This window comes from Miscanthus floridulus, chromosome 5 (genome assembly GCF_019320115.1).
Source record: "Miscanthus floridulus cultivar M001 chromosome 5, ASM1932011v1, whole genome shotgun sequence".
Taxonomy (NCBI): domain Eukaryota; kingdom Viridiplantae; phylum Streptophyta; class Magnoliopsida; order Poales; family Poaceae; genus Miscanthus; species Miscanthus floridulus.
In genome coordinates, this window is record NC_089584.1 from 88,671,023 (window position 1) to 88,684,688 (window position 13,666).

The 13,666-nt window shown below is 40.8% G+C and overlaps 1 protein-coding gene across 1 annotated transcript; it reads right to left on the reverse strand.

Annotated features, from left to right (window-relative positions):
* Positions 1-12,648: 12,648 nt before the first annotated feature.
* On the reverse strand, positions 12,649-13,410 carry LOC136454895 (uncharacterized). The gene has a single exon (XM_066455141.1). The coding sequence runs from the start codon at positions 13,408-13,410 to the stop codon at positions 12,649-12,651; it is 762 nt and encodes a 253-aa protein (XP_066311238.1).
* Between the last annotated feature and the right edge of the window lie 256 nt (positions 13,411-13,666).

The following is a 13,666-nucleotide window of genomic DNA, read 5'->3' on the forward strand; positions in this document are numbered from 1 at the left end:
AATATGGACAAGTTTTATGAATCCCAAATGGTAGCAATTACTCCCCCTACATATGTGCTAAGAGTTTTGATTGTAGCTTGCACATATGCTTAGATAGGAAATATAGGAGACAATGTCTACTAAATGATGCTAAGATATAAAAGATGGACCTTTGAAGCGTGATACTAATTAGAGTGCACCAATATACCATCCTTAGCACCATGAGTAACTAGACATACATAAAAACTAGAATACCCTGTGAGATCAACATTAGAAGCAAGGGTCTAGTTTTCATAATATGAGCATGAGTCTAGTTACTTAACCTATGCATGCTAGTTTTTCATTTTATTATTCAAACCTACCACTAGCATACACCACACAAGTATGGATATTAAGATTTAAAACTTATGCCAAGCAAGCAAACATATGAAATGCACATTCAAATGCATCAATCAAGTTTATGAGCTTGCTCCCCCTACATGTGTGCTTAAAATTTTAATTGATCCCCTTTCTTTATCATATCTCTAATTGATCCCCTTCCTTTATCATATCTCTCCCCCTATATCAATTTCTTTCCCTTTGTTATTTTTTCACTATCTTTGTACACTATTTTCTCTCCCTTTGTCATCAATGACCACAAAGGCTCAATGTAGATAGGTTGAGATTATCAATGTCAATCAATGGGGTGAGGATCATTTTTCTAAATTTGCTTCAATCTAGAATACTTGCCAAAGATATTTAACTCGGTTTGATCTAAGGACAAACTTCTTCACACCTCCAAATAAGGGTTATCTTGTACCATGTCGAGTTAAACACTTAGAGCTCATTGTCTAGATCAAACACTAGGTTTACAAGCCCACAAACATGTCATATGCTACCACTAGACCAAATTAAGCATAGAAGCAATAGTTGTACCATACAATCATCAAATTCACTTGATTTTTATGAATGAGCCTATTAAATATAAAAGATGACTAGATATACTAATTATGTCCTTAGTAAGGATGAATGCCATACCAATCAACTTTTACCTTGGATTGCTCGAAAGAGAGACATGCCATATAAGTGGAGGGTGCATCAACACATATTTGAGAAATCCAATATGTTCAACTCATTCCTTAGCTTACAAAATCTTTTCTCATCCAATGGCTTGGTGAATATATCGGTAAGTTGATCTTCGGTGCTTACAATCTCAATACAAATGTCCCCTTTTTGTTGGTGATCTCTTATGAAATGATGATGGACATCAATGTGCTTTGTTCTTGCATGTTGAACCGGGTTAATGGTTAACTTGATTGCACTCTCATTGTCACATAGCAATGTCACTTTCTTGAACTTGATTCCAAAGTCATTCAAGGTGGCCTTTATCCAAAGTATTTGTGCACAACCACCACCGGCAGATATGTATTCGGCTTTAGCGGTTGATAATGCAATACTATTTTGCTTCTTTGATGACCATAAAATAAGTGATCTTTCTAACAATTAACATGTGTCCGAGGTGCTCTTCCTTTCAACCTTGCATCCCACATAATCCGAGTTGAAGTAACCAACTAGCTCAAACTTTGCTCCTTTGGGATACCACAAACCAACATTTTATGTATGCTTCAAGTACCTCTTTGTAGCCTTCAAATGACTTTCTCTTGGTGAGGCTTGAAATCTTGCACATATGCATATACTAAACATGACATCCGGCCTTGATACGGTCATATAGAATAGGCTTCTAATCATAGACCGATATAATTTTTGATCTACCATATTGCCACTTGCATCACTATCCAAGTTGTTATTTATTCCCATTGGTGCACTAATGGCTTTGCTATTACTCATGCCAAATTTTTTGAGCATGCCTTTGATGTACTTGCCTTGACTCACAAATGTACCATTCTTCAATTGCTTGATTTAAAGACCAAGGAAGTAACTTAACTCTCTAATTATGGACATTTCAAACTTATTAGCCATTATCTTTCCAAACTTTTCACAAAAGTCTTGATTGGTTGATCCAAATATGATGTCATCAATATAGATTTGCAACACAAATAAGTCTTTGCTAATCTTCTTGGTGAAAAGAGTGGTGTCAACCTTGCCCATCATGAACCCTTTAGAGAGTAGGAAGTCCCTCAATCTCTTATACCATGCTCTAAGTGCTTGCTTCAATCCATACAATACATTTTTCAACTTGTATATATGGTCGGGCTTCTTGTCATCTTCAAAATTAGGAGGTTGCTGAACATATACTTCCTTATTGATGTAACCATTAAGAAATGCACTCTTGACATCCATTTGATAAAGTTTAATGTTGTGGGCACAAGCATAGGCTAATAAAATTCTAATTGCTTCCAATCTAGCAACCGGAGCATATGTTTCTCTAAAGTCAAGACCTTCAACTTGTGTATAGCCTTGTGCTACCAATCTTGCTTTGTTCCTTACTACTATCCTATCTTGATCTTGCTTGTTTCTAAAGACCCATTTGGTTCCAATCACATTGTGTTCCTTTGCTCTCTACTAATTCCCATACTTGATTTCTTATGAAGTTATTCAATTCTCCATGCATAGCATTTACTCAATCAACATCCTTCAATACTTCATCTATCTTCTTTAGTTCAATGGATGACACAAATAAGAAATGCTCACAAAATGAAGCTAATCTTGATCTAGTTTGCACACCTCTTGAAATATCACCAGTGATAGTATCCAATGGATGATCCCTTATAATATTTATTGGTTGGAGGATTAGAACTTGATTGCTTGCACTTGCTTGATCATTGGGTTGAGATGATGCACTAGCCACTTAATCTTGTGCATTATCATGAGAGCTACTTGTACTAGCTTAATTTGTATCATCTTGCACATTTGAATTAGAGAGCACTTTCACTTGATCATCTTCATCATCATTCACTTGCCTAGGCTTCAATTCACCAACATCCATGTTCTTCATGGCATTTGAAAGTTTAATGCCTCTAACATCTTCCAAATTTTTATTCTCTTCTTGTGAACCCTTGGTTTCATCAAATTCAACATCATGAACTTTCTCAAGAGTGCCACTAACCAAATTACAGACTCTATATGCTTTGCTTGTAGTGGAATAACTAAGTAGGAATCATTCATTATATTTTTTTGTCAAACTTGTCCAATCTAGTGTATTTCTTTAAGATATAACATTTACAACCAAAGACATGAAAATATGTAATGTTGGGTTTTCTACCATTTAAGAGCTCATATGGTGTCTTCTCTTTTAATGGGTGACAATAGAGGCGGTTGCTACAATAGCAAATCATGTTGATAGCTTCGACCTAAAAGGATTGACTCACATTGTACTCACTAAGCATAGACCTTGCCATATCAATAAGTGTTCTATTTTTCCTCTCAACAAGGCCATTTAATTGTGGAGTGTACTTGACCAAGAATTGATGTCTAATTCTAAATTCATCACATAGCTCATCAATTCTAGTGTTCTTGAACTCACTACTATTATCACTTCTAACTCTCTTGATGGTTGTTTCAAACTCATTATGAATACCCATGATAAATGGTTTGAATGTTGCAAATACATCACTCTTGTCCACTAGAAAGAATATTCATGTGTATCTGTGTAATCATCCACTATCACAAATGCATATTTGTTGCCACCAATGCTAGTGTATTGAGTTGGCCCAAACAAGTCCATATGCAAACTTAAATGCTTTACTAGTGTTCATCATGCTTTTCTTAGGATTGGTGTTTTCAACTTGTTTTTTGGCTTGATAATGGCTACAAAGCTTATCTTTCTCAAACACTATATTTTTCAAGCCTTTAACCAAGTCATGCTTGATCAATCTATTCAATTGTTTTATTCCAACATGACCAAACCTTCTATAACATAATCAACACATGCTAGACTTAGTAAACAAACATATAGATAATTGAGCTTCACTAGCATTGAAATCAACCAAGTATAGATTCTCATATCTAAAGCCCTTGAAGATCAAGTTAGAGCCATCTACACTTATTATCTCTACATCATCTACCTCAAATATGCATTTGAATCCAAGATCACATAATTAAGCTACGGATAGCAAATTGAAGTTTAAGCTCTCTACTAGCAACACATTGGATATACTCATGTCATTGGATATTGCAATCTTACCAAGCCCTTTGACATTGCCTTTGCCATTATCACTAAATGTGATACTATCATAACCATTATTGCCATTGGTATTGATTAAGTTAAACATTCTTGCATCACCGGTCATGTGCTGAGTGCACCCACTATCAAGAACCCAATGCCTTCCTCCGGCTTTGTAATTGACCTACAAAATAAGATTAATTCTTTTTAGGTACCCAAACTTGTTTGGGTCCTTGAAGGTTAGTGACTAAGCTCTTTGACACCCAAATGGTTTTTTTCTTTAAGCCCATCCATGGTGTACCAACAAACTTAGCCTACACACCATTTGTACCCTTGGTAAGTACATAGAAAGAATTAATCTTAATTGAGGATACAATAGCATTCTTGCTCTTGTTCTTATACTCAAGCTCTTTATGACCAACTTGCTTGCAACTAGTGCAAAACCGACCATTGTCCTTCACAAAGCTAGTCTTGTAAGGAGCAAAGGCCGCCTTGTCTTTCTTAGGGGCATAGCCCAATCCCTCTTTATAGAGAGAAACTCTTTGGCTACCCAAGTATATAAACAAGCGGTCCTCACCACCATAGGCCTTAGCCAAGGTATGAGTGAGCTTATTGATCTCCTTCTTGAGGGTCTCATTCTCAACCATTAGTGAGGCATCATATGTGAAACTATCACTACTAGATGAGTGAAAGTGGAAGTGCTACAAGAAAGGTTAGTGGGAGCAACAATGATAGGCTTATATAATGATTCATCAATTAGGTCACAAGTTAAGCCTACATTACATGTCTCAACATGCTTCTTATTTTGCTCATCAAACAAAGAGGAATGAGCTTTTCAAGCTTTTTGTGAGCATTGCCAAGCTTCACATAGGCTTCCTCTAGCCTCTCATGAGATGCATTGAGCTCATCAAAGGCTTGCTTAAGGGCTTTTAGTTCCTTACGCAAGTTTTTGCATTCTCTTCTCTTAATGTTAAAGTGTTCTTTAGCATCATCTAGCATGTCAAGTGGTTCATCCTTAGTTGGTTCATCATCATCACTATCACTTTTATTTTCATTTTCATTATCATGTTTCTCATCACTTCCATCATCACAAGTTTATACCTTAGTGGCCTTAGCCATAAAGCATGATAGAGTGTCAAAGAGAGAAAGCTTCTCATTGATAGCAATGCTTGCAAGATCCTTCTTCTTGGTGGTCTTATCATCATCACTATGATCATCATCACTTGAGGAAGCATCACTATCCCAAGTGACCACATATGAACCACCCTTCTTCTTCTTGATAGTTATCTTGTCCTTCTTCTCTTTCTTTTCCTTCTTGTCATTCTTCTTGTTCTTCTTGTTGTTATCATCATTGTCGCTATTGTATGGGCATTGAGCAACAAGATGATCCTTGCTTCCATAATTGAAGCACTTTCTTGATTCTTCCTTGTTCTTGGATGAAGACTTCTTTCTTCTAGCACGGTAACCCTTCTTCATCATGAACTTCCCAAATCTCTTGACAAAGAGAGTCAACTTCTCATCATCTATCTCATCAAAGCTCAAGTCTTTATTTTTACTTGATGATTCTAGCTTTGCCTTGCCCTTGGATGATGTGGCCTTGAATACCACACACTTCTTCTTCTCATCCTTTTTCTCATCTTTCTTTTTCTTCTTTTTTTTCTTCTCATCATCGTCTCTATATGTATCATTGGTTATTATATCTCCTAACACGTAGTTTGGTGTCATGGTGTCCAAACCACTTCTCACTAGAATAGTGATCAATGTGCCAAATCTTGAAGGTAAGTATCTCAAAAACTTATGGAAGAAGTCCTTGTCCTTCACCTCTTCTCCAAGTGCTTTGAGATCATTGACAAGCACTTGAAGCCTATGAAACATTTTTGGCACACTCTCACCCTCTTTCATCTTAAAATTAGCAAACTTCTTCTTGAGGATATATGTCTTGGCACCCTTCACCGCTTGAGTGCCCTCAAATGATTCCTCCAACCTCTTCTATGCTTCATGAGCCATCTCAATGTTCTTGATTTACTTAAATGTTCTCTCATCAATAGCATCATGAATAGCACTAAGAGCAATGCCATTGTTTTGGAGAAGCATTTCTTCAGAGGAGGTGGGGTTTTTAGGATCCTCTATCTCAATCTTGGTCTTCACCACCTTCTAAACCTTCCTATTGATTGATATGATATATGTTGTCATCTTAGCCTTCCAATAGGGATAGTTGGAGCCATCAAATTGGGGTGGCTTTTTTGTGTTGTTGATTTGAGCCATTTTGACACCAAAGGTTGTTAAGCCTCAAATCACGGTGACCACGGCTCTGATACCACTTGTAAGGTCCTAATGGCTAGAGGGGGGTGAATAGCCTATTAAAAATTTCTATAACAACACTAAGACAAATGATTAGTCAATAAGATGGTGAAGTCAATTTTGTGCTAGCACTATACTTGGGGTTGCAAGCCACCTACCCAATTCTATTTTCTATGATCTCTAGTATATCACAACAAAGCTATGTTGATAATATACACCTAGGTGATCAACCTAGTGAGAGTAATACAATTAAATGATACACTATCTAGCCTTAACTACCACTAGCTCTATCCAAGTGAATGTATAATGAAATATAAGAGAGTGGTAGAGAGGTATATCGCCGTGGCAAGTGACCAATGAGTGAATACCAATGAATACCAAGGAGACAATCAAGACACAATGATTTTTCTTCTGAGGTTCACTTGCTTGCTGGCAAGCTAGTCCCTGTTGTGGCGATTCACTCACTTGGAGGTTCACGCGCTAATTGGCATCACACACCAAACCCTCAATAGGGTGCCGCACGACCGACACAAGATGAGAATCACACAAGCCACGAGCAATTTACTAGAGTACCTTTTGGCTCTCCATCGGAGAAATGTCAAGAACCTCTCACAATCACCACGATCGGAGCCAGAGACAATCACCAACCTCTGCTCGATGATCATCGCTGCTTCAAGCCATCTAGGTGGCGTCAACCACCAAGCAATGCACTTGGATTATCTCCCAATCTCACAATGATGATGAATCAATGATGGAGATGAGTGGGAGGACTTTGGCTAAGCTCACAAGGTTGCCATGTCAATGCAAAATGGCCAAGAGAGCCAGCTAGAGCCGGCCAAACAATATTTATAGACACCCCAAATAATAGAGCCGTTGGCTTAATTATTGGACTGACTGCGGGATGACCGGACGCATCGGTCAAATCAACCGGACGCACCCTGCCAGCGTTTAGTCGCGCTACGCCTTCCAGGTATCGCTCTGTGTTCAACCAAAGCCGCCCGATCTCAACGGTAACTTCGCGCACCAACAGTCACATGACGATCGGACGCAGCATAGCGAGGATGACCGAACGCTGTAACAGTTGAGTCCAGTCATTTCCAGAGAGCTCCCTGAGCCTCTATTTTATGATCGGACGCGTCTGCTTCTGCACGACCGGACGCAAACTAGCGTCCGATCAGCTCTGCGCCCATGCACCAACTTCAGCACCGTCTACATCACCGTATGTCACCCTGACCGGACGTGGACACTGTGTGTCCGGTTACTTCTTCGCTCAACGTCCGGTCACCTGACTAAAACCACGCGCTATCTATTGCCACTGACCGGACGCGCTGGTCCTGCCGAGCACAACGTCCAGTCACACACAGTGACACCTTCTTGCCTCCGTTTCTTCACCAACTTCTTCTCCTTTTGTAAATGTGCTAACACCACCAAGTGTACACCTTGTGCACATGTGTTAGCATATTTTCATAAATGTTTTCAAGGGTGTTAGCACTCCACTAGATCCTAAATGCAAATGTAATGAGTTAGAGCATCTAGTGGCACTTTGATAACCGCATTTCGATACGAGTTTTACCCCTCTTAATAGTATGACTATCAATCCTAAATGTGATCATACTCTTTAAGTGTCTCGATCACTAAATCGAAAAACTCCTATCAATTTCACCTTTGTCTTGACCCTTTTATTTTTCCTTCTTCTTTTTTAAGTCCAAGCACTTAATCATCACCATGGCATCACTATCATCAAGTCATGATCTTCATTTGCTTTGCCACTTGAAGTTGTGCTACCTATCTTATAATCACATTGATAAACTAGGTTAACACTTAGGGTTTCATCAATTCACCAAAACCAAACTAGAGCTTTCAACATTTTGGATATAAATCAGAATAACTGTATGAGACTGTTTGGCTACCGTATTGGTAAAAAAATCTTATAAAAGCTATATAAATAAAGATACGCTTAATTTTTTTTGAAAGTTTGTATGGATAAGGAACAACAATCCATTTTAGTTTGTTGCCATGGTTTATTAATGCATTTTATTACTCATTTAAGAAAGTAGTATTACATCTATGTATACAGTGCACCCCAAAGTCCATAGAAAGAATTGAATTTCTCAAATTTTCCATGCGTCTTGAAATTCAATCTTTTCAACTAATGCAGTTGCTGCTCAACATACGAACTTCATTTTTTCAGGAGGAATTGAAGGCTTATTGGCAACCTAAAAGCTGACATCCTTATTGGCCACCGTGCGACTGACAAGCCTAAATGGCCGATAGGCTAGCCAACTTTCCTACAACCACTACAACCGAGAAGAGTAGTCGACCCTCCAATGGCTGACGTGTAGCTAGTCGGCAAAGGGTTGATTTGATACCTAGCACCTAGAGACCACGTATGTCAATAGGTCCTTTGTTGAGTGTTGGAGGGTTAATGTGGGCTACATTTGCATTTTTGTATAATAACACCATATTTGTAATTAATCATTAAAATATAGGATTTGAGTTTTCTAAAGGACCATAATGGTAAGCTTGCTGCTAGTTGAATTTCTAAACACTATGGGGTCAATGATAAATACATGTTTAACTAAAGCTTGTGGACACAATATTTGAGTTGATGATATGGGTCTACAAAAAATATATCTATTGTAGACCGAAGATCATGCCACCTAGTGCTTTTCCCCACCAACCCACGCGCCCACCAATTGTTTTCTTCTTCGGTTGCCTACTCACCTACCATCGAAGACTCCGCCGCCCGTGGCCTCTCTATGGATGCTCCAAGGTCACAGCCGGCCATGGAGACGGAGGGGGAAAGGGGTGTTATACCTTTTAAACCCTACTCCCTTGCGACCAATGCCTAAGCTATTCACGTTGGCTTCGATGGTATTCTACTCCTCGCTGCCACATCATCCGCATCATGGATGCCATTATTATTGTCATAGCTAATGTTTTTTATTCAACATTTCCTATAGGCGGTCCAGAAGATGCCTTCCCGCCTCTTCTACCGAAGACACCTCCGTCATCCTTCGTTGAGCTAGTGCAATCTACTTGTCTTTTTATCTTTTCTCTCTTCTGTTTTTATGTTGAGAAAATTGAAATTTATTCTTATGATGTTCAGCGAGTTTCACCGGAATGCCTATATAAGCTTGCAGGCGGGTTGGTTCACGGCCGATCACTAACCCGCATCGCTTGCCACAAAGTTTATTGGTGGGTTTATGGCCAGTCACCAAGCTATCTACTTTGCGGGACAAGCCTTCCATGGACATAGCATACTTAGTTGCAAAACCCACATTGCCTGCCACACACACAACATCCCTCAAATATCCGATGGCCAACAAGTGAAAGAAAGTTGTGAGGTACAGGAACAAGATCATAATAACGGGCACATGACTGGCACAATGACGAACCAGTTGACCTTGTCGGCGCTGTCCTAGAGCATGGCGAGCGCCGTCGACACGAAGGCGCCCATCGATCCATGCATATGCAGTTAGCTTGCTAGTTATAGCTCTCAAATGACAAATCGATCTCTTCACTGAAAAATACGTACGTGCAGGCGCATATATACATATGATACGTACATCGATGCAAGCCTTGTGGAAGCGGCTCATCAACCATAGGGGCAACTCATCGCCGGTGTCGTCGTCGGATTCCTCGTCGGCATCGTCATTGGGGACCTCGAGGATGAGGCACGCGTGGCAGTTGCGATGACGACGACGGCCTCGAGCTGTGGGTCGCTGGTGTTCATCATTGTGGAGGAACAGCCATAGAGCGTCCGCCCGATGCTAGATTATCGTGACGACACTAGCAGTAGGGTTTGGGAGATGTGTGGTCTAACAGTTTTATCTATTGTCCAACGGGTTCGGTGGGTTGAAAGACGTTGGGCCACAAAGAAATCGTAGCTGAGCCACAATAGCCACGAAGATAAATTTTGTAGGGTGAGCGGGCGGGCTACACTAACAACCCGCCCCGCCTGCAATCGTATGCCTATATCAAGTTTTGTTGAGCCCTGTCAAGGGATTTAATCTGCCATCTGAGGATTTTATAGGCCTAATTTATCTTCTTTACAAGAAAATGGATTCCGTTTTACTCCTACCTCTTCAATCACCTCTCCTCTGGTGTCGTTTGAATATTAGGATATAGGAGATTGGACAAGAAAAGAAAAATAAATTAATAGCTATGATTAAATAAAGATGTAAAGAACGGATGGATACGCTATCTCGTTATAGTTATCGTTATCGTTATTGTTATCCCTGTCCCCCTCCCCATCCAGGGATATTTAACTTTTTACCATCATAACGGATGGCCACTCCTCGGATAGCAGGTTTAGAATTGGTGCTACAATTTTAGCAGCTGAGAGAGAAAAATGATACATTTTTACCACAATTGCTGACGTGGCACGGCACCTCAGCTGGCCAGCGTGGTAGGCGAAGGGAAAATGACCGCCCCTGCCCCTACCCTCTCTATCCCTCCCCACACATGGCCCGGCCCACTCTAGCTCGCCCTTCCGCTCCTCCTTTCTTCTTCCTCCTGCTCTGCTCGTCGATGCCACCACCCAACATCGCCGCGCACCCCGCCGCGCCCAACGCCGCCCCCCACCGCGAGCCATGTCCTAGTACGCAGCCAACTCCTCCGTGGGAAGGGCCAGGAGTAGGCTGCAACAAGGGATCTGGAGCTCCAGCACTGCTTCCATGACCATGGATCCAGTTGGTGAGCTTAGTGGCTTCCCACTGATCATGTGCCCGGACTATGGTATTGTTAGGGTGGTGGAGGGGCGGACGAAGAAAGACAGCGAAAACCACGGTCGTCTATACTTCAAATGCACGAGGAATGGGGTGAGTTATGTATAATCTCATCTATTCCCCCTCGCTGGCATTTAGGGCTCTAAATCTCCCTCTAATCCTAGTTGATATTTCCAGTACCCGAAGCTTTGTGGATACTACCGATTCGAGAAGGGGTATTTTTAGGATTTGCAGCATAACAGCATTATCCTGGTTCGGTCATCGAACTGGGAAGAGATGAACATGTCATAGGAAGAGGAAGTTGATAGTCCAAATGGTGACAAGGGGGGTGACAAGAAGGGGAAAGAATTGGAGGAGAAGATGGAGTCATTGATTTGGCAGATGAACATGTTCATTGCCTGTGTTGTATGCTTTGTAGTTGGATGTGTACTAATGTATGTTGTTAGGAAGTGACAATGTAGGCATGTTTACTGATGTATGGCTGCTGCAATGATGTAATGAAGTGACAATGCATGAATGAATGGCAATGAAAAATGTGTTTGAATGAAAATAAAATGTCTGGTTTCATGCATCTGTGTTCAGATTTTGGCCATATCAAATCCAGCATAGCAGTTCACAATAGGAAGATAGCATGAACCAAAAGAGGTCTTAGTCATAGCAGTTCATAATACACAGTGATCAGAAGGTCTTAGTCACAGTGATCATCAGGTCTTAGTCACACAAAAGAGAATTTTTGGGCCTTTACAACCAAAATGAACATGTCATAGATGTTGCTCTCATTTCTTCCCCTTTTTGGCTGGGCTCTTCCTCACCTTTGTAGCTAGCTGCTTCTTCCTTGGAGTCATTTTCTTAGGTTGCATGTCCACAGAAGCACTTGTTGTTTCATCGACCACATTCACCACCTGTAGATCCCAGCAGAGGTTCCTATTTAAAGGACATACCAAGTGTTAGATGATATTCATAAATATGCAATTTTATAAGTAGGGCATACCTTCTAGTTGCTGCATTGGTTGAGGGTGGTGCATGTTGAACCTCAATTGGAGCCACATCTAGGACTTCTCTCTCTGCAGCTGCTGCAGCTTTAGCTGCTACAGAAGCTTTAGCTGCAACTTCCTGAGCCTCCCTAGCTGCCTTAGCTGCTGCTTCTCTAGTCATTGCTGCTCTTGTTCTTGCTGTATTTTCTCCACTAGGAGTAGGGTCTGTCTGCCTCTTCTTCCTTCCAGGTTTAGGGGTTGATTTTTTAGTCCTTTTTCTATAATGTAGTTGTTAGGGTCTATGGTTAACTGTTATAATTGTACTTAATAGTAGGGGCAGTACATTACCTTTTCTTGATGCTAGTCAGTGAACACCTCCAGCTTCCACTCCTGTGGCCATACTCACCACAACTAAGGCATTTCACCTGTCTTGTTGCTTTGCCACTTCTCTTAGTTGGGGCAAGATGCCCGTTCTTCTTCTGTCTGCCTTGTTCTCTTTTCTTCATATCGGGTGGGTAGCACTTGAAGCCCTTGTCCATCTGGGGCCACTGTCCACTATCGATTATGCTAGGAATATCCCATTGTATGTAGCTTGGAACTTCTCAACAAAGTAGTAGTTGTTCACATACATGGCCATATTTGGTTGCCTCAGAGTTGTGATTAAAGCCAATGCATGAGGGCAAGGCTTTCCACTCACTTGCCACTCTCTATATGTGCAAATATGTTGTGTTGGATACACAACATGCCTCATAACCTCTTCATCTTTATAGATCTCAGTCACTTCTGCTTCTTCTAGGTGATTGTTAGTCACTTTAAGATGGTCTAAACCCCTGGAAGCTGCATTGAGTTGATGGATAATTGCAGGTAGGATTCCAGGAGGCAAAGCATTAGCTATCTTCCTCCTCTTTGTAAAAAGCCTGAGTGTCTTCTCTCTAATTGCATCAGCCAAGCAGTGAACAGGTAGATCCTTGTGCTCCTTGATCCAAGCATTCCAACTCTCAGCCAGATTATTGTTTATGTAGTCACATTTGATGTTTGGACTGAACTTGCTCCTTGCCCACAACAGATTATGATGATCTTTGAGCCAGTCAAGCACACTTGGGCTAGCTTCTATTACCTTGTCAAAGAAATGGGTAAACTTGTGTGGTGCATAAGCTCTAGCAGCAGGCCACATGTTCTTGGCATAAACATCACCATGGTAGTACTTCTTCATATTCTCCATGAGATGCCTGGAGCACTCCCTCTGTTCACAGTTTGGGAAAACCTTGGCAACTGCAGCTTCAAGGCCCTTGCAAGCATCAGTGCAAATAGCTAGCTTATCCATGGGGCCTATTGCCTTGCTTAGTTGCTCCATAAACCATGTCTAATTTTCCTTAGTCTCAAAGTCAAAAAATCCAAAAGCCAATGGGTACATCCAATTATGTCCATCTAAAGCTTGAGCTGCAAGCAGATGTCCATTCCAAAGTCCATTCAATGATGTTGAGTCTATACTGATATATGGCCTGCAACCATATCTAAAACCATCAATTGCAGCCTTGAAATAGTAGAAGAACCTTTTGAAATGTACCTTGTCCTCCATA

What these genes read in the sequence shown, in the direction of transcription:
- LOC136454895 (XM_066455141.1), bottom strand. Translation starts at nt 13,410, where the DNA reads ATGGATAAGCTAGCTATTTGCACTGATGCTTGCAAGGGCCTTGAAGCT.